Source organism: Nicotiana tomentosiformis, chromosome 12 (assembly GCF_000390325.3).
Source record: "Nicotiana tomentosiformis chromosome 12, ASM39032v3, whole genome shotgun sequence".
Classification (NCBI taxonomy): Eukaryota; Viridiplantae; Streptophyta; class Magnoliopsida; order Solanales; family Solanaceae; genus Nicotiana; species Nicotiana tomentosiformis.
Window position 1 is genome coordinate 92,271,527 of NC_090823.1, and position 27,415 is coordinate 92,298,941.

General features: G+C 37.2%; 1 protein-coding gene across 2 annotated transcripts; it reads right to left on the reverse strand.

Moving 5' to 3' along the window:
- Positions 1-314: 314 nt before the first annotated feature.
- LOC104101663 (protein SABRE-like) lies at positions 315-27,215 on the reverse strand. 2 transcript variants are annotated; one of them, XM_009609149.4, is made up of 23 exons: positions 26,779-27,215; positions 25,003-25,114; positions 23,027-23,302; positions 21,161-21,420; positions 18,055-18,268; positions 15,234-15,404; positions 15,060-15,137; positions 13,643-13,894; positions 10,939-13,029; positions 7,997-9,914; positions 7,508-7,608; positions 6,460-6,816; positions 6,236-6,354; positions 5,789-6,038; positions 4,932-5,156; positions 3,777-3,916; positions 2,873-2,945; positions 2,585-2,686; positions 2,349-2,477; positions 1,806-2,144; positions 1,553-1,720; positions 976-1,348; positions 315-763 (listed from the first exon to the last, which is right to left on the reverse strand). In XM_009609149.4, the coding sequence occupies exons 1-23, from the start codon at positions 26,847-26,849 to the stop codon at positions 663-665; spliced, it is 7,920 nt and encodes a 2,639-aa protein (XP_009607444.1). In that variant the 5' UTR covers positions 26,850-27,215; the 3' UTR covers positions 315-662. The 2 variants fall into 2 exon arrangements, with proteins under 2 accessions (XP_009607444.1, XP_009607445.1); XM_009609150.4 differs by lacking the exons at positions 21,161-21,420; positions 23,027-23,302; positions 25,003-25,114; positions 26,779-27,215 and having other exon boundaries at positions 15,234-15,399; positions 18,055-18,227.
- Between the last annotated feature and the right edge of the window lie 200 nt (positions 27,216-27,415).

Here is a 27,415-nt window from a genome sequence, read left to right on the forward strand (position 1 = left end):
TTCCTTTTTATTTCTCTTCTTTGGTTGACAACCAAAATCACAAGGCCTTAGCAATATTTGCGCAGTTAATATCATAAATGTCGGAAATACAATCACAATGCAACAACTCAATCACTCCATAGTAATATCTTTCAATTACTGCCTATTTTTTTCTCAAAGATTTCTTCAATTCAAGGCAATTATACTGATTGGAAACTGGATTATGTCATATCTGCAGCCTATTAACCAAATTTAGCAAACGGAACTTTATAATTTAGTCTAATGTATGAGTACTGGCAGTGATGAGCCTTAGGCTTCTTGCTAAAGATGAGACATGATTACAAAATTTTTGACTATTACAAATCCAGAAGTCCATTCAACATAGGTGAAAGAATAAATACATAGTGCCAAGAAGCTAAAAAAATCCCATAACTCAGGAATCACCTCAATTCTATTTCCAAGATATCTCAAGAGCTCTAAAAGGCAGTGATATGTTAAACAGATAGTGGACTTTTTTCCATCAGTGTGCACAGCTCTTACCTTGTTCTTCATTTTTGAACAAGTAGGCATCTCACACAGTCTAAGTAGGAGAGCTACAAAGACCTATTCAAATGGAATTGCTGCTATTGGCAGAGTCCATTTTAGATCCTAAAAGCATATGCTTTTACTGTTATCAGGCTCTGCTACTCATGCTCGTAAGGCGATGTTTCACTTGAAGAATCACTTTCAGATGGGGCGTTTTCTCTTGGTGATGAAGGAAGTGATTCTTGTTGAGAAGATAAACCTGGAAAGAAATGTTGGGTCAGCATAACAGTCATTGATACTCAGTAATGGTATAGCTGAAAAACTGAAGGACCCCTAAGCCACTCTAGTTGTAGCAGAGGGCATAGAATTTGACATTAGATTCTACTCATGAAAGACATAAGGCCAATATGCACAAAAGAGAAACAACACAAAGAAAAAGAAATCAGGAGATAATGTCAGGGATCCACCAACCTTTTGCCCCTCTGGGACGGAACTTCTTTGTATGCCGTCTAATCAGCTTCTTGGCCTTTGTTATGGTTAATTGTCTGGCAAAGGGAGAGAATTCCGCCTCACCTTCACTCCAGTCACCGTGTAAGTCATCTTCTTCACCCCTCATTGTCCGAAGCACGAAAGCCTTGGCCTTTTTGCGCTGGGAATTAAAAAGGCCTTTTACTGAGGTGACAAACCCATCACCTGCGCCATCAGTGGGACGCTTAGGCCAGGATAGCAGGTTCTGCTCAGATTTTTCAGCTGAACCACCATCACTATCACTGAGATTAAGATCAATATCGGCAACACCAGCAGCACTGGCTTCCTTTTGGTTGTTTGCTTTGAACTTCTTGCCCTGCATTAAAATTAATAGACATACACCATGAAGCTTCAAGAACCCCCTAAAGTAATCTAACAGTCTGGAGATATTTATCACGGAGAAAGTGAAAGAGAAGGGTGGTTGTAATGCAGCTAACACGAACCAGAAACTGAAATCGTTGATTTAATATGGCCAATAATTAGGCTATGAAAACTTAAAAGAATTTCCAGGAATTATAACCTGCATTCCTGTTACTGATTTAAGGACTCCCCAGATGATATGCTTCTTAACTCGTGAGAATAATCTCTGCCAGGTTCCAGTAAATTCAACGCGATGGAATGTATCCATCAGCAATCTCATATCACCCACAGCAAATCTTGATCCTTCATATGTAATTTGTAACTCAACCTAACCCATGCATAAATAAGAATGAATTAGTTATGGAACTAACAAATTTAAAAAACATACACATAATAACACAAAATTGACTGACTTGACTAATCTTGATATTGTGGAACTCTCTCATTCTTCGGGGCCTAGATTTTTTCTCATCATGTGCCTTCCCCACCTTTTTCTCTTCATGAGAGGAACGACCAGATTTAACTAATTTTGATTCTTTGGATTTGCTTCTGTTAGCTTCATCTGGCTGCTCAATACTTGCGAGGGGCCCACTTTTTGAAGAAGAAACACTTGATGAGTGCATTTGCAGTACAAGTTCATTAGCAACAGATTCAGCTACATTTTCTTCCCAGTTTCTATCAAAGGAGGATGTTCGTCTTAGCTTAGGGGTCACAGCAATAACATTAGCTTTTTGGTTCTGCACCTTTGATGCCTGCACATATTCAGGCATACAAAACTCATTTGGTAAAAAAGATATGATTAAAGATCAAGGAACTATACCGAAGAATTTATCCGAGTCTGTAAAATAAAATTAAAGAAAGAGGACGTGCGAACCACAGTTCACTCCTCGTCTGCTTTCATTGGTTAGCTAGATGAATAAGTAACCAACAACCAACTGAAGGGATCAGAGACTCACTAGGGATAAATCACCATAAGAGGAAGACTGAGAGTCTTTAGTTAAATGGCTACTTGAAGCTGGTGCTTCCTGCACTGAGCCTTTCTTTGCACGTTTGGCACCAGCAGTTGTTGAAACTTTCCATACTTCCTACAAACAAAAGAAATGTTATCAACATTATCTTGTCACATGGTTAAAGCATCAGGTTGCTTAAACTCATTGCACCGTAGAACTGATAAATGGGACTTGAGACAGACCTGCCGCCTCTGGGAGTCTTGTTCATCCTCTGGGAAAAAATACGCCCACATCATTCTGTACATTGACTCAGTCAGATGTATCTTTAAGGGATAAATCTCCACCTACACAAAGGAGAAATCTAAACAGGTTATAAGAGGAATTATCATAAAAGAAGCCAAAAGGGTGAAAAAGGGTTGATCTCTTACAAATGTCCTAGTGTGAAGATTTAATGAATAATTCAATGAGATAACTGTAAGTTCCTGACTTTGTGAAAACTTAACTTATTAAAAAAAAAGCAATACTATTACCTGCAACAGTTCAATGGTAGAGTTTCCATCTTTCGGAGCTCCCTGTTTAGCATCTACCCGAACCATAACTTTTCTGAAGCAATTACAAGTAAAAATAGTATGATCACAATGCAATGGAACAAAAAAAACAAAGATATTAAGCTTCCGAAGAACATTGCAAGGTAAGGTTTCAGTATTTTCGTTAACAGATTTTTTAATTTTCATCTGATGATGCTTTTCTTTTGCCGTTTTCAATAGGGGTATGTCTGATGGTGTTTTCTTCCAAGTGTCCACAAAAAAAAAAAGAATTTTAAGCAATTCTCTCTTAATGGTTTTCAGTAGGTATGCCAAAGCATGATTTGTCAAACAAATTGTTTAACACATCACTCCAGAAAACAACAGAAATTTTAACATAATAAAATGGTTAATGCGAAATAGATAAGGGAGTAGCATATATGTATCATGTGAACATTTATTTTTCTGTTTATTCTAAATAAAAGATCGGGTATTGACCAAAAAGGAAGAAATGGAAGTATTAGTTTAACCGGACAGCTATGTCGTTCTGAGTTAGTCAATAGCTGATTATTTCTCGCTTCAAGCATACCAGATCAGGGGATCATCATGCCTCATTCTCTTCATCATTGTTATAAGGAGTTGGTTCTTCTAATTATAAGTGGAGAATGAGGTAATTGTTCAGGAATTTATGGTTACAAATGCAAAGACAGGCACTAATATCCATCAGCCATCACATAATCCCAGATGATACTGCATTTTTGGGATGAGGAAATTCAAGTTTGCAAAGTAAAAGACTCCATCATGGCGCCAATCGGCAAAAGGAGAAAAGCACAAACAAGATGCATTAAATATGCATGACTAATAATGCAAGAAGTAGAACAGAAGAATAATAGGAAGTAGCCGGCATTACTTTCCCCATTCTGGAGGAGGATTCCATGCTGATAAAAGCATATCCGACTTGGCGTTGGGCAGACAGTTCCTCACAACAAAGTACTTTATTGTGAACTTAGCAATTCCAATATCTTTGTAATCCCGGTCAAAATCATATATCTGCATTGAGAAATGGAAAATAAAATATTTTGATTCAAGTGATTCCATGTGAAAGAAGCTACATTCAGTTCCGATAACTAAAAATATCAGGATTTAAGATTCCAAAGTAGCTGAGGAAAACAAGTAATCACTTTTTCCTCGTCAAACGCATTACTAAATCAAGAGAGTTGCCTCCCTAAAGAAATAGCAAGAGAATAGTCTAGCCTACGCCCTGATCTTCTTAGCCGGTACTTTACTGTTCAAATGTAAGTTTCCTGGTCTGAACTTTGCTAACTTGAACCTCATTTCTAATGCAGTTTTTTCTAGGTAAAATAGTGTAATATGTCCAGCTAAACATTGACTAGACCAGCCAAAAACGATTCGATCATTTTCTAGCAGTAAATCAGAGGCGTTAGATGAAGACTCTCACATGAACAAGAAATGATTTATTTAGATTAACAATAGAAATGGAAGGTTTTCCTTTCCAGAAATTTTGCATCTCCATATTGTGGATTGGTATGTAGTTTTTCAATATTTGCCGTTCATTAGGAGGAAAGGAGGTATTCTCATTTTGCAGAAAAGTGCCACTTTTCATATTAGAACACTCAACCTAGCATAATTGAGAGTGCAAAACCCATCAAGTGTTTACCAACACATTACCTGATTTGAGAAATTTCTAACTCCTAGAATAATCAAAAGATTTAGGTGCTAGTTTGCTGTAAAACGATGGTACAGTTTAGACTATTTGACTATCTTCTGGTTTTTGGATGGAAGCACAAAGGTGGTCCCCAAACTAATACACACAAAGAATTAGTTAAGTGAAAACAAATTCAGACCTCCAAGCCAACAGTTCCTAGAAATTGTAACTCATTTTGTTGAAGGATGTCAGTATTTCCTATCAGCTGACTAGTCTGACATAAAAGCTACTGACGAAGGATATGCATATTTTTTAACTAGTGTTACTTCAATAGAGAACCTCCGCGGGAATTTCAGCCAAGCAAAGACAACCAAACATGATGAAATTATATAGACTCACCATGTCATTTATTTCAGCTTCAGCAAATGATTTACCATCCACAAGCATACTCCAAACCACTTTATTAATTTGCAAAGAGATGCGCATAGCACAAGAAGGACTTTTGTTTTTTTCTTTCTCCATCAACCGTAGCTGTGCAGCCTTCTGTAAAGCCATTCTTAGAGACGCAGATGCAACTTTTCTAGATTTTTTAGCATTTACCAGCTCTTTCTTCAGTTTTTGCACCTGTGGACAGTCAACATAACAGGCATTCACTTTAATACACCTCCTAATTATAATTATAATAGAATCTGTACAACGTCAAATGAATCTATCAGAAATTTGTGGAAGAGACGAGGGGCCAAACACGCAAATCGTCAGAACTAGGGTAAATTCCTCAGAAAGTAGTTGCTAGGTTTCATAATGGGGCACAGTTCGGAAAAAATGAGTTTAAAGCCAGCCAGCCAGTTGTTAATAGGATTAACACAAATTGGCTGCAAAAACTTCTCATTAAGGGTAAAACAGGTAAAATGGATAGTTTAACGTTAAATATTCCAAATATAGAAATGCGTCAATTTTTTTTGGAATAGACGAATAAGGGAAGTGTCATATAAATTAAAACAGAGAGAGTAATTGTTATTTGTCTTTATAGTTACTTTTTTTTTTGCATTACATAGATATGTTTTATCTTTTTCCTCACTGCACCTTTCATTACAGAAGTTCACTCTTTAGTTCGCCTTTCGTTTAAGGCCCCAACAGACCTTGGGCACTTTAATATGCTTTTCGCATTTGACAACACTGTTATTTCACAATAAAAAAGGTACGGGACTTGTACCACATTCATAAAGTTAAAGTGCTTCAGAGAATTCCTGTCTTACCAATATGGACCTTCCACCACTAATAATCCAGAGATCACCTTCCTTTACGGGGCCCATGTCCGCGGAAACATCAGTAGAAAGAGATAATTTCCTAATATCTTCCTGGATCAACTTCTGGACTCGTTCTTCACGCTCAAGCTCCACTCTTGCTAATTCTACCTCTTCCACTCCATCAGGAACGACTTCATCAGCCTCTTCTTCATCATCTTCATCATCACCTTCTGAATATGAGAAACTAACTTTTCGAGGCCTGAATTAGCATCCCAATATAATTTAGTTGAGAGCTCAACAAAAAAATGAGGATTGAGAAGCAACTGATCTAACATCCAAGTATATTAAAGGGTTCAAAGGAACAATATGAGATAGATGCATTCACTTCCACAAAAACAAATTAAAAACAATAAGATGTTAAGATTAATGACAAAAAATTTTAATAGGTGTCTGTACTTTGGAGCCCGAGCAAGGAGAAGATTGGTCAACACATCTAACATAACTTGAAATTGACGAGACGTCATTGCTGCTGTTATGTTATGTGAATTGAATGAAAGCTCCTTCAAGGGTTTCACCTGGATAAAACATTATCATAGTTGAGAATCAAACAAAAGATAGTACACTTGTGATCCTATGAAACAATGTCAACAGGTTGTCACAGATTCAGAAACAAGGAATACCTTCAACTGTGTTGTTCCGCCTTTATGTCTAGTGTAGCGGAAATACATATCACAAGGCATAAACACTCTTTCAAGTAATGCTCCGGTGCGCTTAACTTTAGGTGAGCTTCTCCGAATTTTAGGAAGCCACTGCACTCCAGCCCCTGGATCTACATCAGTTGGGGCGACATGTGCCTGTACCTGTTCTAACATCACAGACAACTCCATGCGATTCCACGTCATTTGTGGTTGAGACTCGGGAATTTGGACACCTCCTCCACCAAGAGCTTGCTCAATCACTTCATAGCCAATGGAAATAACTGAATGGAATGAACGAGCCAAAACACGGCCACTCACAGCAGCTAACAGAAATCTACCCTGTCAAGGAGGGAGAGTTCTGTAGCATTAGCATAGATGAAAATTCAAAGCATTGCTATAGATTACACATACATAATATTTCCCCTTTCTTGTCATTGTATGTTGGATTACAAATTTCCCTTACAATGCTTACATCACAACACTCAATTGAACATCACAAGTTTGTAACAATACATTGATACTCTTATAAGAGTAAAGCAATTTCTAAGGGTCTTCTAGCACTCAATGCTATAAAGTGAATCACACTTGGAATTTGGAAGCACTTGAATAAAGCCGAATGAAGAAAATTATCATAAAATAAAACTAAAGCTGAATGAAGAAGCACAAATTCATGTAGGTAGAAGCTGTTAATAATTTACAGTTAAGTTGAGCTGCATAGAGCACAAAGTGATCAGGATGTTTCACCCGCCATCATGACAGGTTAAGCACCTCAATGCACACCTTTCGGTTTTAAGAGAATTAGTATGAGAAACAAGGGTATAAACAAAGCTAATTTCATAAAAAGATATCAGTTACTTGATTGCGTTTCCTCTCTCTCCAGCTATATTACATCCAGCGAATGATCAAGCGAGATAGAAAGAAAATAAAAAAATATTAATAATTAACTATGAATAATGATAAAAAGAAACTAGGAAATTATGACCTCGCTAGAATTAACAATTGATCCAAGAATGACTCTTTATTAACTTACATTGGCATCCTCCGAGTGAAGGTTGAATTGTGGTTCAATGACATTCACCATAAAATGGCGAGTCCCCTCCCCCTCAGAGTCTTCAGTAACACCAAGCTTTTCTGGTAATAAAGAGAAAAAAGGACAAAACACAACAATAAGCATTTAGCAGTAAGGAGTTCAAACAGTGAGAAGTCCAGCAAAAGATTCTCATGCACATCTCAAAGAGTATGTAAATGTTCATATTGATCACATGCACATGCAGCTATCTCCAGTTGGTGCAACTGATTGTCAAAATATGCCAGCAAGTAAACTGGATAAACCTAATACCTACACTTACTGGAAAAAGTTGTCCCTACTAGTCACTGTAAAATAAGTGAAATGCATAGCCTAACTTTATAGGTAGACACTTGAAACAATTGTGGTGTTAAGCATCCCTATGCCTCAGAGAAGAATACGCATTCTATGTCCAAAGTATGATAAAAATTTCAAGTTTCAGTTAGAGCTTACCAGTAGAACTCGACTGAGGAGTGTCTGCTTTAACTGCATTTGATGTCGGTGGTTCTAATTGTGATTTTGGTGGCCCTGCTTGTTCCAGAGGAGACTTATTGTTATCATCTTGACTCCTTGATGGCCCTGCATCTTGACTCCTTGACGGCCCTGCATCTTGACTGGGAGGAGACTTCTGGTTATCATCTTCATGTGATTCAATACTATTAATTACCTTACTTTCCTCCAGCAGCTTTCGTTGTGCATATTGCCTAGAGGGAGATGGTTTTGAAGGTTCAAAGGCTTTAGATAATCCAGCTACCCAGGACCGAACAGCATCTCTTATTTCAAGTGTCCACAAAATCTTAAGACCATAGACAAAGATACGTTGACAATTATCTGCTATCACTACATTGTATCCATCATCGTCACTTGGGTCAGATCTTGTCCTGTCCTCACTTTCACTCTCATTATCAACTTCAGACTTAACGCATGTCGTCTCAATATTTCTTCTACCAGCTTCTTGCCATGCCAATAACCTTTCTGGGTCAGCCTTTGGGGATTGTTTTCTGATCGTGAAGTACTCGGATGATAAAAGAAAACCGTCATCTTGATGTCTGTCCATGCTGCCACTCATACTGCCAGGTTTATCATTAGCAGACATATCCAAAACTGCAGTTTGTGATTCTTTTCTAGCCTTTTGAACTACTTTTGCAACACTAATGCTATCATCTCTACTGATAAATGCCTTTGGAATGTGAAGGTCAATACCTTGGTACACAAGTTCAAGAGGGTCTCGTACACTCTCAAATGTGTACTTTTGCTTACCCCGGCCTAAATAAATTTCAAATTTTAACTTTGTCATTGTAAATGCCAGCCCCTTAGCCGGGTCATCATCATATAAAGGCATATGCTTTATACATGTTGGTGTTGAATCAATTCTAAACATAAATTCAGTCATTACTCTGTCCAATGACAGATTGCCAGATCTAGGAATTCTTGGAACTCCAAAACGGGGCCATCTTGAAAAGGTCCGCAACTTCTGAGGAGGAATGTAGTTTAAGTTCCAAAATTTGATTAGCCATGCCAAATCATGAGGACCAACCTGTATTGTTGGTGAATTGACTGCCCCGGTATCTTTCTTTTGAGCACCAAAGGCAGCAGTGCTCGAGAGACCCTGATTATCCGCAGAGGGTACCTCTGACTGATTATCATGGAAGGGAAGAGAGGGCCTAAGCAAAAGATTCCACCGTAGGGACAGAAAAGTTGATCTAAAGGGATCATAAACTTTTTCACGAGGCACACCTTCATTTGGAAGAGCAAATAAATAATGGTTTAGAGGATTTCCAGAATCACAATCCCATTCCATGAACACTTCAACACTAAAGGCCGGGGCTTCTAGGAAAGTGCAGGAAAAGCCAGTTGGATGTTTTAAGTCAGTGTTCCTCGACAAGCTATCCAAACTGCTTAATAGAATCTTGAAGTCCTTCGCAAAAGCAAAAATACGACCATCTGCCTGCTGGATCTCCATATACCCAGATGCTATCTGAAGCTTGTTGGACTTTTCATAAGGATCTGTACTGGAAAGAATATTGACTTGAGACTCATCGAAATATAAGGTGGAGCTCCCATGAATGTAGTGTCTCATTTCATCCCACCATGGCAAGCTCTTTTCCTTTTTAGGTGGAGGAGGATCCGGATTTGGATTTCTGATGCTCAAATTGGCCCTACGAAGGGCCACAGTGAAAGCATAGCTGAGATCAGTCAATGCAGGTTCAAAACCAACTCCATACGAAATTTCTGCTTTCTGAAAGTGTAAGGGCAAATCCAAATATGTTTTCATTGGTGGAGTTGTCCCACTGACTGATCGAAGCAAACGGACCTTCCTCCATCTCCCAATGAACACATTTTGCTGCATTTGGGGCTGAAAAGGTGTTGCCTGCAGTTAATATGGACGAAAAAGGTTCACCAAAATGCCAGTGGGTACATTAAAAGATTTCCATACATTCAAAAGGTAACTCATGAGTAAACCTTTTCAAAAACGCTGATAAATAAACTTCTCAAGAAAAAAAGGAAAAGTTAGACATCTAACATCTTCTGCTTTAGGATTATCCAATCCCAAGGTGCAAAGATAAACATAAATTTAAATGGTATTATTATCTCACCGAAATTATTTCACCTAGTAGAATTTTAGTAACAGCTTATAAAATCTTTGCATTCGGATATCATCAGATTGATACAGTCGAATTTAGTAGTCTTGTCAACTTCAGCATACTGATGGAACTTGGCAGCAAGAGTTATATATACGCACAAATCAGGAGTTTGTTGAGCATTAAGTAAACTTACCCACAGAGTAAAAATAGAAGCAGTAGTACTTGTTCGTGTTGCCTTAACAGTTAAACAATAGAAAGTGAAGTTTGACATGACAAAGGCAACACTAAAGACTGCACTATTATGAAAATAATGTTTTGATTTGTTCCTTATAGCGTAACATTGTAGTACTAATATCAAAGCTGATAGCTATTTCATGATGAATTGACTGGGCAACCATATTCATCCGTCATGATTAAGTTTTCAAATAGTATGGGTCCTGCTAATATTTCCAGTATTAAGGCAAGTAAAAATGGTGCTTTGATAGGCAAAGTTCAAATTATGTCTAGTCTCTTCAATGTATTAGAATGACCAAATAATAGCAAATTGCAATAAATTTGGGAGGAATAATTGAAAACTATTAGATGGAGAATCTCCTACTCTCTACATTATGAGAAGCAGCAATTTCATTTTCACATCATACAGAGAAAATGAAGCACATACAAGTATTGCAGGATATCCAGAAACAAAATCAAGCAGACAGAAAATGCAGGAAAAGTTATTGCCTTCTCATGACCATACATATTCAGTAAAAGCCATCAGGGTTTGGGGGTTTGAGGAGGATGAAAAAAACAAAGAACTAAAGATTGTACCTGCTGAGCCATTACAAGACGGCCTTCACATCGGCCTGAATTAGCAGCAAGAAGCGGAGATGTGTAGTTTCTTATCCGAACAACAAGAGAACCTGTACGCAAATTGATGTTACTACCATATAATCGTGAAAATGGGATGCTATGTGCACGACATACTGGATCAAGCTTTTGCAGAAGCTCTATCATCCCTGCATCACCTCCTTCAATTTTTGTCAAGCTTACATCTAATTCGGTAGCAGAAATTGAAAAAAGAGAAGTTCTTGCAGTGCTAAGCTTGAAGCCCGCTTGAAATCCTTCATTACAGGCCCCAGAGCCTTCTGCCAGAACAAGCTTTTTGCATGCCTGGTAATATGACCTGAATGACTGCTTGTAGATCTCCTCCCGCAGTTTCTGAATGGCTGAAGTATCCTCTACATCAATCTCTTCTCCATTAATATTGATCTTGCCATCATCAAGAGGATCATTTCCTTCAGCGGAACCTTCACATTTTCCGCCTTTGGAAATAAGTTCATCAAGAAAGTTTAATCTGACCGCTGATTCACAGGCCCCATTCTTCCATAGCTGATAATGTTCCTCAAGCCATCCCTGTATTGGTTCTTCTTCAATATCAGCTGTGAGCTTCTTTATGCAGAATCTGACTCGACCAATTTTTGTTGAACTAGTCTTTTTAGCTTCCGGTTTCTCTTCCTTATTGGGAAACATAAGTTTAGTCTTTGCAGCAGTTACGAGCTTTAAAGCTCGAATCATTTCCTCAACAGAATCATCTATTGCACGCAATTGCAACCTGTATGGCATGCATATATGAACATCAAGGGCTTGAATTACCCAATCCCATGTTGTGCCATTCTCAGTTTTTTCATTTGGTGCGCTGCTAGAGGGGTTGGGAATACGAGATATTTGCATCCTACTGCTTCTAAATAGTCTTGCATTGTTGAAGTTGAGCATGATCCCTTCAAGAAGCATACCTATCCGAGCATTTTCTGAAAAGATCGACTGCACCTGAACAGCTGTCTCAACGCCATCTCCAACTTCAGCAGATATATTAAGCACTTCCACATCAAGAGCAAAAACTGATTCTCTTTTCTTGTGTTGTTTCTCCAGCTGTAGTGATTCTTTGGAGGTCTCTTTGCCCTGCTCATTATTTTTAAGATCTCCTTCTTTAGCAGGTTCTTGAAGCTTCTGATTGTGCATGAGCAACTTCAATTGCAGGCCCAGCTCAAACAATGCTATATGCGCATCAGGCTCCCATCTAACTGATATATCTCTGGCACTAAAGAGAGAGCACGTCGCAATCTCTTTAAGGCCACCAGATCGTTTCACAAACTTTGTATTCTGCATATCAAGCAATGTAACTTTAGTGCCAAGGTTTCTGTCTTCTAAATGTTCTTGAAAAATAGATTTGGCTCTTTCAAGCTCCACTTGTGTCGATTGTTTCTCCTTGTTCATACAGAATTTTAGGTGGAAAATATCAAGGGACACAGAGTACTTCACTTTTTCTAATTTATCTGAAGCTGTAGATATTATATTTGCAGTGCGGGGGGTACCATCAGCTGAAACACTAATCACAATACGACCACCCTGAGATCCATAATTGACCCGTTTCGGGTCAGGAACAACAGCATTTTCCAAGCCCACCTCTCCAATTATATTTAAAGAGCACTGTTGTAGATTAAATTTTATTTCTTGAATCCCTTTTCCTGATGGCTTGGATGATTTCGTTCCCTGGGTATTTGGTTTCTTACCAGAGACAGAGAAACTCTTCAGGAAACGTTTGAAAGAGAAAGCTGCTGATATCAGGGATGCGAGGCGCCTATAGGTCAAGTATATACCCATGCCAGGAACATCAACAGAGAGAACTTTTTTACAGTTAAGTCCCTCTTCAAGTGAATCCAAATCTTTCCTGCCCATATCAAGACTGACTTTTGCTATATGAATTAGTGAACTAATGTTTTTTTCAACCCCAAACAGGTCCTTCATGCATTCTTGATGCTCGTCAGACATGTTTAGATTGAATTCAACAATTTCCGTTTGCATTACTGCGCCTGCACTTGATGTATTATTGGAAAAGACATGTAAAGACTGAGAACAAGCCTGCAATATACAGATGACAAAGGACGATGCATCATATTTCTTTGATAACGAAGTAGATGCATCATATTTAAACAGGAGGATGAAATAACGTTTCTACTACAAAAGTATTCTACAGACACCAGCTGACAACCTAGTTATCCATGCTAATATTGATGTAACATTTTTTGACTACTTCGAATAGAAAGGGAAACTCATTGGCAGGAGAAACTAAATGTCTAGAACGCAGAATGTCCTTGATTACATGGAAAAGGCAAAGAAATCAGTTCAAGCAAAAGGTCACCAACTCCGTGAGTCCCTTGTAGCTGAGAGATGCAAATTATAGGATCAAGACCAATAGCTTTACTATGTTGAAGCCAAACTACCATCTTAATCCATAGAGTTTAAGCAGATCTATACTCGGATATTTAAGCATTGTATTCTGTCTAAAACAACAAATAGCTTAAGTAAAATCATGCAAAAACCAAACACATTTTTTTTTGTGAGCTTGGATCACTAAATGTTTGTGCGAAGTAAAGACACCAAAGATTTGAGAAGGAATAAGAGAAGAATTTCATGTAAGGGACAACATCTCAAACAAGAGTCAAAGATGTCCACAGGATATCAGAAGTCTTACATGACACAATGGCAAGCCATTCAGATCATAGACCATTATGGTCATTTCAGGGGCCGAAATAGTGGCGGTCCACATAATGGCTTTATGATCAGATGACTTTGGTTTTTCACGAGTAGAACTTTCTTCTCGGAGTACCATCTTCTTTTTCTTTGAAGCATGAAGGCGCATCCAAGGATTTAATCTTGTAATTATGAGGTTGCACCGCGTACCTCCAAGCTTAACACCAATTTCAGATCTGATAGGTGAAGATGGCTGAAAGTAAAATATTATGTATGATCAAATTGCAGGAGAAGAATTGACATAATTAAGACATACAAAAATAATGAATGCCAAAGGGGAAGCATGAAAAAGATGATATACAGCAAAAGGGGAACATGTCATGGATAGAACATTAGTTCAACTTATATTCATCCTTATAAATGATGCTGGTAGAGGAGCGAGCATATTGAGGTGAATCCTTAACAAGCACAACATCTGTTACAGGAGTAACATGCAAAATCATGCAAACCTTTCAATTCCTGATAAAGAAAATAGAAAGCATGAATAGTAACTAAAACCAGGAATATTGAGGAAAAGAGAGACCCTAACCAATGCCTACATTGCAGCAGTGCCACCTAGACAACTCGACTACATACAAGAATTACGCTTTGGCAGTTAGCCACTAAGAAAGCCTCTCTTAAATTCCTACGCTGCTATTACCCCGCAATAACCATGGAATTGGTAAAACATTCATGTGTAATGGTCTCAATTGGTATATAAATTATAGGCATACAATCGTGTATAGCCGACAACATTTTCCAAATTTTGCTTCCATCATCCTTACCCGTCTCCCAGAAATAGCCTCTCTATCCCTTCGGGGTAGGGGTAAGGTCTGCGTACACTCTACCCTCCCCAGACCTCACTAGTGGGATTCTACTGGGTTGTTGTTGTTGTTGTTGTTGTTGTTGCATCCTTACCCATTTCGCACATAAATGAAGTCTGCACCCACCTTCTCCATTTCATCTCATATTAAACCATAATTTGAGCACTTATAGCACATTCTATATTTAAAACTAATTCTCTTAAATTTCACATATACAAGTTTTTATATTTCCATTACACAAAAGAAATATTCATTTTTCCTGTTAAATGAAATTGAACAAAAATACATAATATCATGCACTGAATTGGTAGATCCAACTAAACTAAAAAGATGGGCAATTCAAGCATGGTATGTTGGGGAAGGAAAAATCTATTCATCTTAATTACGGTATCAATTTAGAGAACTTCACTGAGGTGAATATAGTATGTCCGAGTTTGCCTTCTCAACAGTGAAAGAAGTAACTCTACAACGTGATACAATGCTAAATGTACAGCAGTTTGCCAAAAATAAGAAAGCTAAGAAAATTGGTGCAGCTAAAAGCAGGCAGCATTTTACCTCAAGTGGAATATAAACTGAAGCAATGGTTTCAAGTTTTGATATCTCGACAATTGATGTGCCGGCATCTTTAAGTAGCTACAGCATAGTAAAAAATCAATCTTAAGATAAATACTTGGCAATAGAAATTTTATAGTAAAGAGGAGTTTAAAGGAATTGACCATGCGAACATACATGAATTTCACTGATCTCCAACTGAACATGAAGTTGCGTGCTTTCTCCAACATCTTCAATAGATTGAGTTTTTGAGCCTTTTAGGTGGATGCCCATAATGCTATTCTCAACCATAAAACCCTCTACCCGGTGCACAAACTTCACATCCACTTTGGGTAAAGTGAAGCTAAGCTATCAAACAAAATACAGTAAGTATATCAATCAAATGCAAGCACCACTACCTATATGTGTGCTATTACATAACAAGTATTGGGTATCCCAGTCCACGCAGTATATGTCGATCATGTGTTTTTTACCAAGCATTGCACGAGATGATGCCTAATCCACCAGTCACTCCTATTTCAACTGCTTGACAAAAGCTGTTACCCTAACTGCACCTCTTTTACCTGATATCTACTGTGCCAACTGCACTCAGATCATGATTTCCATTTAATGTTTCAACTGTGAACAATAATGAAATTTCTTCAAGTGATGGGAAAATAAGTAAGCTTAAAGTGCCTCACATAGGACTTCTCGCCCAAAAAGTTAAAGAGAGGTTACAGACCTAGCAGACCAGTTCTTCTAAAACTACACGAGGAAGAACTAGTCTAGAAAGGAGTTAATTTTCAACTGCATAGGAAAATGCATATAAGATTTTCAGTCAATATTCTTGATATTCAGGGTTTAACTGAATGTGCCGAATCCAATTAATTGGAGCATGTTTCACACATAATGGGTATTTAAAGAACACTATTGTAAATTGGGCCCTACTAACTGATAAATTACATTTACAATTTATGTAGTCTAGTCTAGTATTTCTTGTGATTGTCCGGAAGAAGTAAGAACAATGTTCAACAGCATCATCTCCGTGCTATTGAACCTTAATTTTCCAGTCTGTTTTTATTGCTGTTTCTTCCTAGTGGTAATCGACTGCACATACCATCAATTAAGAACCTTGCCTTACAGTAAATTGCTTTCCATGCTGTTGTGCATGCAATGAAACACATGATCTCTATATGAACACTCCTTTTCTATGTTCATCTCACATACAGGTACATGTGACCACGAGTGAGATTTTTGCTAGCATAGTTTGACCCAAATGCCATTTTCTTCACACTAGGCAGATTGTACTCTTCAACATTAAACTCTTCTACTTCTCAGTTTTAAGTTTTTTCTAATAGTTGATAAAATCCAAGAATTCCTTAACCTGCTCTTGTCCTCCTAGCTACTTGCATTTCTATTCAATGCTAGACAATATAAAAATAAAGTGCCCTCCTTTTGAACCCCTAGAATGACACACCCTAGAAATTTTAGGGATGTCACTCTTTTTCCTTAATAAAAAGCATGACATCCCTACAATTACTGAAATCCCAATAATTCTTTCCCATCCATGTTGAAACCCTTATCTCCACCCACAGAGAATCTATATGTTATCTAGTGGTGGCGGAACCAACTAAGATGCATGTTATCTGACCCGCCTGCAGACATCTTCAATGCCTTCTTCTTTCCCTCTTCTACATCCTAACTTTCTGAAATGCTCCCATTAATCATCCATCTCATCATGACTGACCAACTCGTACTTCCTCGTAAACTGCATATCCCAACTGAATGTCATTCCCCCTTAAATCACCATCCAAGCCGCAAGGTAGCAGTAAAATTGTCAATTGTTTGTATTTTGAAGATATTGAGTTTCAGCTCAATTATACAGTTCTCCCATTCCTCCTTCTACCTCTATCCGTCCCACCTTATTAAATTTCCATCTCCTTCCTTCATCAGAAAAGGGTAGCCATTTGGGTGAAGTATAGTATTATTTTTGGGTGTGGAGGCCACAATTGGTTGGAAATGTCATCAGTTGTGCATTGGTCTTCCCTCACACACTGATCCTCCCCCCTTTTGCTTCGCTTGTTCACTTCACTAGTCATTCCTTCAGTATTCTCTATAACCTATCATGGAAGATCATTCAACTTTTGATGGCATATTTTTAGGTTCAGTTAAGCTTTTGGTCTTGGTTTGGGTTTTGGTTGGTCAGAGGCTGATTATGTTGTTACACTTAGTCTCGGTTTATGTTTATTGTCTGTATCGATTTGTGGTTTTTTTAAGTGAACTTGGGTTTGTACTTTTTAAGTGAAATCTTTGGTTATAAGGAACAATCTGAAGTCCTGGGCGTTTCCTAGCAGGTCTCTCACTCACCATGGTACAGTCGAAGGCCTGCTTACTCAACTTCATACTGGATGGCCCCTAAAATTTCAGGCGTTCTGTTCTCAAACTCCCAAACTTAACCAATAATTCACTAACTGTTGCACTAATGGTTGTATATTGGCTTCGTCTCTCCATTGTTCCTAGTCCCCATTTAACCTTTGAGTGCATCTTTCTTTTACATTGGACTTGTCATAATTTTCTGGACCCGCCTTCAACTGTCTGACCCATCTTACCTTTGATTTAAAGTGATCGCCCTGTAGGCCAGTCCCATATGCAATATGTCTTCGTTCTTGTATATGTTTCTTCTCCGACATATTAGTAACAGCAAAGAATTTCATTTGCAGCTTCTTCCATGGCTTCAAATGATAAGGCTCTCTCCTTCACTGGGAACTCTATTTCTCCTTCACAATTGCATTAAGATTTGATGGATTAGGGTACAGCTCTATCTCTTTTTCCACTGGCATGCAATGCAATATAAGACTTGCTTAAGATGCGCTTAAGCTCTAAACTAAGCAAGCAGAGCACAAACTGTACGCTTCATCTTTGATTATTCGGCGCTTTAGCATAGTTACCAAAGCATCAAGGAGGATAAATATATATAGTCAAGCACATTAGAAAAGATGAGAATAAGGAAATAGCTGACCTTTTCTGGAAACATAGAGGCATATTTTTCTCTCATAACAGCAAAAGCTGCTGGTTTTTTCTCTGTTTTTTCAGTAGTGCCAGATTCATTAATCGGCTTTATAGCTACATGTGAAGTATCCACACTTTTCTTTTTAAGAAGCAGCTCCTCATTCAGATTAACTGAAATTTCACCATTTCTGATATCCACATTCCTAACAACCACTCCTGCTTCCCTATATGAAAAGAAACAACAACGAAAAGTAATGAGGCACAGTCAACATCAGACTAAAAGATGAAAAATTGCTTTCACTAAGATCAGATTACATGAACGCATTTGAATAAGTCACAACTGAAAGGATCTAGTATTTTTGTTTCCTTTCTCTTTTTTTTTTTTTGGGGGGGGGGGGGGGGGTGAGGGGTAAGTAAGGGCAACACTGTTATCCACAATAAGCAATGATTTTTGTATCAAGCACATGCCTACGGTATAAAGCAAAGAATAGTAGCAAACAGGGTCTGTTGGATGATATACTTCCCGTCTCATCTAGAAATGAGAATCGAGAAGAGCTAATTAAGTTGCTCTTTTTAATGCCACAAAATATTGTTGTTTCGAATAGCATAAAACAGAAAGCCGGTTGCTGTTTAAATAGCCGGTAAACTTTTCAACTAGCAAAGGCAAGAAATACTTGTCCCCTTCACGCAGGACATATTTAAGTTAAAAGGTGAAATATTGTTCACGGTGACATTTTCATGTTCACTGTTCAGTGATATAGCAGCTCTAGCTCAAACCAGTTTACGATGAAGTAAGGTTATTTTATTCACAATAACAGCACCAGGCAAGTGCTATTGTTATAGAGCACCAAGCAACTCTAACTCAAATATTTACATCCACACAATTGTGTTTTTGTTTTATTTCAGATATCTACTATCAATCCAATTCCAAAAAGTTGTGGAACTTCTATCTTACTGCCTTCTGTTTTATTTCTTGATTGACAAGCTACCATCCTAGTTTTCCTATGAGTGGGGTTTTTCAACGTATCCTTTTCCTATATAAATATAGGTGCTACATCTTTATAAACAGCAAGTTCTCTTCTCCTCAATGAAATTCGTCTCTGTACCTCACGATTTATCAAAGAACTTTTATAGTTTTGCTCAATCAGCCCCTTTTGACATATCCATGTTTTCCATCAAACAAGATGACATGATCTAAGAAAGTTCCTTCTGCTCAACCTGTGTAAGCTCAACATGCTCTTTATCTCAAAATCTTATTGTAGTTAGATAAGGAAAGGGAGCTGTTAAACTATCACCTCAACATATATTGCATATCAAATAGCTGTTTTCTTAATGTATAAGCTGGGACTACTCGTTCTTTACATAAGAACAACTTTTTGAAGGTTTGATTGGACAAAATGACTTGCTTTATGAGAAATTAAAGAAAGCTCTAGTTTAGATATTTGTGTTACTTTTGTACAGCATATTGGGGGATACAATTACTTAGTTAATATAAGGTATCTTATGCTGTTGTGGAGGAGAATTATTTTCCATCTTTTGGAAATTTAGCTGTATGAGATGCTTGAGGGCTTCAACTTCCAAAGAAAACTAAACCAATTTGGTGCACATATTAAGCTTATAAGTTATAACCTTTAAAATTTCCAAAGAAAAGAAAAAAGCAAGAAAATGTAGTAGTTGAGCCAACTGATTATCTTAGAAAAGGTTCCCGTGTTTAAAACATCAAAGGTAATAAGACGGCCCAAGCTGTTAAAAAGTTGTAGGAAGAAAATAATGGCATGGACAGTAACGGCACTCCGAAAGCTTAGATTCTGATCTAACACAACTATCAGAATGCACCGGAGAAAAATCTATTTATTAACAATGATACAATGATCCCTATATATAATACATAACTCCTACTACATATGGGACTAGGACATATTCTACTCCTACTACATATGAGACAAGGGCATATTCACACGTAACTATGTAACACTCCCCTCAAGCCGGTGCATACAAATCATATGTACCGAGCTTGTTACATATGTAACTAATACGAGGACCAGTAAGGGGCTTGGTGAAAATATCTGCAAGCTGATCATTCGACATACAAGGCCACTAGACTCCCCGAGCAACAAAACCAGGTGGTTGTTGATAAACAGAAGTTAGCCGAAAAGTCACCGGAAATATTTGAAAATAGTGAGACTAAGCCTAATTCCACACTACAAAATAGGTTCTAAAACACCACCAGAAAACAGAAAAATTTCCGGAAATTACTGTTCACGCCGGAAAAAATCAAAGTTGTCAGAATTTGATGCAATTTATATGGGTAGGCTCCGAATCATTGGACAAGTAAGTTGTCCTGAAGAAGTTTTGTCAAAAAGTGGCCGAAATGGTTCACGCACAGGAAAAATTACTGTAGCTCGCAGGAACCCTAGTTTTGGCGGTGCGTGGAGGCGTGTAAGGGACTTTCTGCCGGAGCGATTGACTAGGGTTTTGTCGCCTGACTTTTCCGAACAATATGGTAGTGTTGGTTTTCACACAACACTTACCGATGAAAAGATAACGCAAATCAATCTTGATTCGTCAACCGGAAAGATGCACGATGACGGACTTTTTTGTTCCGATGGGACTGGAATTTCTGGAGTTTGGTCGCACAAGGGTTTCAGATCTGATGGTGGTACTGGTATATGCACAGTACCACTGTAGCAGTGATGAACCCTGGAAACAAGACAAAGTTGCCGGAAAATTGCACGACGATGAGATCTTTCTTCCCGGATGTCGCTAGAATGACGCACAACGATAATTTTATCACTGAAGCTATGATACCATGTGGGAATACACGAGAGAAAAATCTATTTATTAACAATGATACAGTGATCCCTATATATAACAGATTCTACTCCTATTACTTATGGGACTAGGACATATTCTACTTTTACTACATATGAGATTAGGACATATTCACACATAACTATCTAACAACAACCAGCAAGTATATTACAATGTATGGGCTACAAGAGAATTAACTAGGATTTGAATGACCAGAGGAGAGGTCCCATAAATTGTCAGTTACTGAATAAATTAAACTACATAATGAACTTTTCTTTAAAATGAAACAATTGAAAAAGGTATACCTATCATGGCCAAACTCACACAAGAGAGAAACTTCCTCACAACCGAAAGGGGCAGAGGTCCTTTCCGCCATGGTTAGTATTGCACGGTTGGCAGGAAAAGATCCGCTGTGCATTGATGATTGACCAGAACTGATTTGTGATTCACATAAGTGAACAAGAATAGAAGTAACGTGCAACTTGACATACAAGGCTGGCTCTGATCCACTATCTTTAGATATATCAAGTGTCATTTCTTTAACTTCCAAACCAGCTTTTGGTGTCTACAAAATTTAAAGAGACAATTAACATGCATAAGAAACATGATACATGAGGGGAAAAAAAGCTACCTAAATAAACAAGAACATAAGCATCACAAAGGAAAAAAATAACATGTGTTTACGAACATATTAGGAACATACTTTGGAACAAAATGGATGTCCTATTAAGAACAACTTTATCTAGCGATCATTGCATTAACATACTACACTATGGCTATAGGTCATTGCAGGACAGAAACTAATTTTGTACAATTCCATTACTTTATGGGTAATGAATTTCCATCCACATAACGCTTTAATGATATTCCCCAATACCACTAACTAATGGAGTACTCCTAATTATTCTCCTCTTGGTAGTGCTTCTTAGTTCTTAATGATCTGTATCCAAAAGTATAAGAAGAGTCTATAATATTTTTTCCAGTTTCCCATATATAACTTTAAAAAAGAAATATAAGAACACGTTTTATCTTTTGATAGGTAAGATAACTAAATTAAAAGCACTCAAAGGGGAACCTAAGCACACCAGAGTATACCAATAAAAATAGAATATCCAAACCTCAAAAATATCTATCCCCCCAAATACCTCAGAGTAGTGATTACAACTCATTAACCCCTTCAAAAAATAACACTCCACTCATTGAGGTTTTCGTCATTTTACTTTCTTGATATACTAACCATGTCGTTCACACCAACTCCAAGCTTTTTTGGCTCCATTTCTTGTTCTTTGTTTGTTCCCTTTTGTTCTTGCCTGCACTCTTAAAGCTACTTCCCTGCCAGCTTTTCTCAATGTACACCGTCTGAACATTTACCTTCACTTCATATCGTCCCACTATAACCCCAAAAAGTGCCCAAAGTCTTATAATGCTGCCCTTCTAAATCTGGTCTGGCTACGTCCCCAAAGAGCATGTTACAATGGAATTTGTACAAATGCTTAAATATTATCTATTAAGATGCAGATTCCTTTATTTTGATTAATTTTAGTAGGATCTCTAGTTTCGCATTTATTGCAAAATCAGTTAACACAAAAATTAATATGTTCCCATCAGTCAATCATATACTTCTAATTTCCTTTGTTTTTTTAAATAATGATGCTGCCCGGGCCATCTTTCGCACACTCGGCTATTCCACTGGGTACCTGCTACCTCCTACCAGCACAGGTACCGGGTAATTCTACCCACCAAGGCTTAGGCAGATGGGAAAAAATCACATACTTTTTGTCCCCATTAGGATTTGAACCTTGATCACCAAGGTATACTTCAACTGGTTTCTTGTAAGCATTAACCTACAATTCAAATCCTTCTATGTATAAGTTGAACAAACTCGGAAGTAGTGCACTGTACAAGCAAAAACAATTAAATTCCTTGTTTAGTTATTTCAGCTCACACATAAAGTAAGAATCTCAGTGAATCAAAAGATTATTCAAATATGTTTTTGTAACAAAAATCTTCAGCATGCACAATTACAAACAGTAAAAAAACTTGACAAAAAAGATAAAGAAAGCAACATCCGTCAGAGAGTCTGGTGCATCGGTACGATGGAAGAACTGGCAAGTCAAACAATAATCATAAACACCCAAAAGATCAAGTGTAATAATTGGAACCAGGCTTACCTTAACAACCGTCTCAGTCATAGAAACTGACAAAAACCTGGCTATATTAGCTACAACCATCCACTTCCCTCTACCTAATTTCCGAGATTTACGAGATCTTGTTCTCTTTGAGCTTGTTTTCTTTGAGCTTTTACTTGAAGCCCTCATTACAACTTTTAAACCGCATATTGACAGCTGTAGTTTTGGATCTCTCGAGATCAACCCAGCCCCGAGCTTAACCAAGGACTGTCGTATACTGAGTCTGATTTCACTGATGAATATGCTCTCAACAGCACCCTGAAAATTATCAGTTCTAGTGATGAGAACAAAGATTAAAGTAGTTCATGACCCAGCATAAATAGAACATCTTGCAGGGAATTGTTGCTTTGTCAAGTAAACAATCACAAACTTTCAAATCAAGGGCAGAACAGTTAGTTACAGCAACTTAAGAATTCCCTTAAGTGGAGGACCAAGCTAAATCATTGTGCACTTCAGACCTTGGTGTAAAAACAACCCCAAGTACAGGAATAACATTTTTTTTTGATAAGGTAAATTGTATTAATCAAAAGGGAGAGAACTCCCGTATACACGAAGTATACCAAAGACGTAGAGAATTTACATCAGAACATGATTCTCTACAAAAAACGCCCAATCTTCTATACAAGTAGGGGCTAAATGAGTGCACCAAAAAGCGATCAAAGATAAAAGACGAATAACATATATTACCACGACATTAATTTCCATTCTGGACCTCACACACAAAAATGGCAAGAGTAATTTTTTAGATTTAGATACCAAATTTTGTTGAATAAAAGGTAATGCTTGATAACAAGGACTCTGTTCTAGTCAGTTCATATCCTGGAACCCAAAAGATCTGATGCCAAGAAGGCCAAAGTGTTCTTCCACTTTTTTAGTTGATCTAAAACCAAAAAGCTTGCTGCCATGGCCAAAGCTAGTGAAAGTGCACAGCACTCTAAGCAATGGATAGTACTTGAGACAATGAAACACACAGAATAAGGACAAACGTAATATCACCATTATAGAAAACAGTTCTCTATAGCTTAAGACAATTTTCAATGACATCTTCGAAGGCACTGGAAATAACCAATACTAATGGTTTTTCCAAATGAGAAGGTTTTGCCCACAACCTTTCATGATTCAACTCGAGCTAGATCAAAGAAAGTTCCACCTCTAAATTAGCTACATGATTTTTGGCATGCTTTGCCAAGGAGGAGTAGGCACCAAGTGAACATGTGCCAGTTTGGAAACATGGTGGATAACAACACTGTTTCAATCAAGATCTTCACAACTATATTATAATGTATTAGCCTAATACCACATAAGTTGAGTTGTCTCCTGTACCTCTACCAATACACTTGGCTTGCAAAGAGAAAATGCTTTTCCAGGGAAAAGAAAGTAAAATTTCTAACACTAGGACAAGAAGTAAAGCTTTAACATAATCTGAAAGAATAAGAGTCACATTTTAGATCTTAACAAGACAAACAAGGTACAGGAAGGAGAAGCTCTATAGGAGTCACATTTACTCCAAGAATCATACCGTTACAGTCAATTTGGATCACAAGAAACTAAAGCCTTAAGTCCTAAAGTAATATTAGATATGTTTACAAATCCTATAGTAGTCTTAATCAGGACATTAACCTAAGATGAAAAGTAAAATCACTAATAATCTTGTATATTGTAAAAGCCAAGTGTCAAGACTAACAAATAAACTTCCTATTACTTATTTTCTAACCAACTACTTAAGTAGTACATCAACTGTAAAGGTTGATACAAAGCAGTACATAGTTGGAAAACGTATGCAGAAATTCAAACATAGTCAGCCAAAAAAATGACAGGAAAAAAAGCAAAAAGTAGTAAATTTAGTCTATTTAAAAACTGTTCCATGAAACAAAGACAGCATCAAAGAAAGTTCATATCACTCCCTTAAAGCTATAGATCAAACTGAAATAGAAAAAAGTTATTAAAAAAAAGACTACCTTGTTGAACTTCACCGCCACATCTCTCAAGCAATTACATCCTCCCACACGGAATGAAACGGAGGCTTTCATGACCCGGCTTAAAATCCATTTAAACAACCCGGAACCAAATCTGAGCAAGAAATACATAGTGAGCACGCACTAATAATAATTCAACGAATGAGAAAGGAAAAGGATATAGAAGAAAAAACAATTGCTCATGGTTTCAAGATTGACCAAACGAGACGCACAAATGTTTTAGCTAACAAATTTCTCTAGATAGAACTAAACTTTTTTAAAATCGTTAAGCTCAATAGAACTAGACTGCTTAATGCTGACAATAAGAAAAATGGAAACTTTTCTGCACCAACACTTTCTCATCACTAGTAAGACTCAATGTTACATATGACCTACAATAAACTTACAATTAATATTTTGCACCAAATAGAAGCAGTGAGGACAAGCATATCACTAAAACAAGCATATCACTAAAACATGAGTCTAATCCAATTAAGTTAAGCATTACATTCTACAGAACCACTCTATCAAATCAATATAGAGAAGAGAATTGTGAATGGATTGAAAATCTTTCTTATCTGCTACATGCACTAGTGTCTAATTTTATTCGAGAAAGCATTAGCACAACCGCTAAAGTTCAACTAATAATGAATAATTCTCCCTCCATCCATTTTACATGACATTATAATACTTTTTTTTTTCAAAAAGAATACGATTTCGCAGTATTAGGGTCAATCCATTCAATTTTCCATCTTAATACGGACATTAGTTCCTTCATTATACAAAAACAATTTAAATTAGCATAGTTTGAACTATTGAGAGTACAATAAGTTATATAGTTTTATATTTGAAATATATTTTGCAGTTTTCTCCCCTTAAGTCTTTGATTCAGTGATAAAGACACAAGGCGGGATGTGTACATAGGGCGCACAGAAGTTAGCAGCTTATATTAATCCATAACATCAGTCAGAAGTACAGAAGAAACAGAAGCCTCATTGACAACTCAAACAGGGAAGCTATTGTACCATGAACCTCATTTACCAGAGAAATAGCAAACATAGCTAAACTTATGACTACAAGTATAATACTTCCTACTTATATACACAAAAGTATAGGCCGCACAGTTCACCTAACAACTAAGTGAGAGCAAGATAGAGAGCCGGCCCATACTACTGGGTTGCTAACTCGGAAGAGATCTCTAGTTATTAATAAAAAATATTCTCTCCTTTCCAATTTATGTGACACTATTTACTAAAAAGTAATTCCTCTTTTTTCCAATTTGTGTGACGCTATTTACTTATTAATCCGTTCCAAAAAAGAATTACATTTATATATTGGAAACGATTTAACTTTAAACTCTCATTTTACTCTAATTGTAAAGCTTTTACAACCACATAAATATTATACCATGTTTAAAATCACAAGTTTCAAAAGTCTCCCTTTGTTTCTTAAACTTCGTGGCGTCAAATTACATCAGATAAATCGTAACATAAAGAGTATATTATAAGAATATATGAAAATCCTTGTCAAAGAAAAACTATTTTGGGGGAGTGTCACATAAAATGGAATGCTGATTGTAAAAATCCTAGTCAGGGTAATGATTGAAAAAATAGTTTTATAGATAAATAATCTGAGAATGTCCCAAAATTGAAAGAGTGTCATAAAATTGGGAGCTTAGAACAATTAATAGTTGCCATAGAAGTGTAAGCGAGAGCGAAGTATTCATTATTCACGTGATATACTAACAATTGCTAAATACTTGAACTGCAATTGACTTACTTGATTATACTCCATAGTATTGCCGAAACAACAAAGAAACCCAACATATACTTCGCCAGAGAAGCAGCCATGGCGGTTGGCAAAAGAATGCGCCGATCCTATTGATATATTGTCTCAGTGATAAACCATTTTTCGAAGCTAAAAAATAAATCAATCCCTATACACTAATTTTCTGCACACCTTCTTCATGTGAAGAGAAAAAAAAACTAAGGAATTTCTAGTTCCCTATGGTGGGGAGTAGTGAAGAAGAATACGTGAATTGTGGAGGAGAAAGTGACAGAGAAGAGGAAAGAAAAGGGAAATAGGAAATGGTCAAGCAGTGGGAAGGGAGTGATTGTAGGAGAGGGACGTAAAATGAACTGTGTTCGATCCGCCATATTTGCTAAATCAAAGAGCATACGAGAGAGAGAGTGCGTAAAACAGAGAGAGACGCCTGTTCGGTTCACTTGGCTTAACATAAGAACCCGTTTAAACTTGCCTCAATTTACAACTTGCCCCACTTAATTTCATGGATTTAAGTTATATATACATACATTTTCATTGAATTTTGAAACACGAGACATTTTTTAAAAAATTAAATAATTTTTTTCTTTTTTAAACTCATGCATTTTTGGAGCCATTTTTTTAAACTCAGGTT

Bases quoted from the DNA above. Each gene is read 5' to 3' on its own strand.
- LOC104101663 (XM_009609149.4), bottom strand. From the start codon at position 26,849: ATGGCTGCTTCTCTGGCGAAGTATATGTTGGGTTTCTTTGTTGTTTCG. The intron at 15,405-18,054 runs GTCAGCTATTTC...TTTGTTTGATAG, and splicing joins CCTCTATGTTTCCAGAAAAG to CTTAGCTTCACTTTACCCAA. The intron at 15,138-15,233 runs GTATGTTCGCAT...ACTATGCTGTAG, and splicing joins TGGAGATCAGTGAAATTCAT to CTACTTAAAGATGCCGGCAC.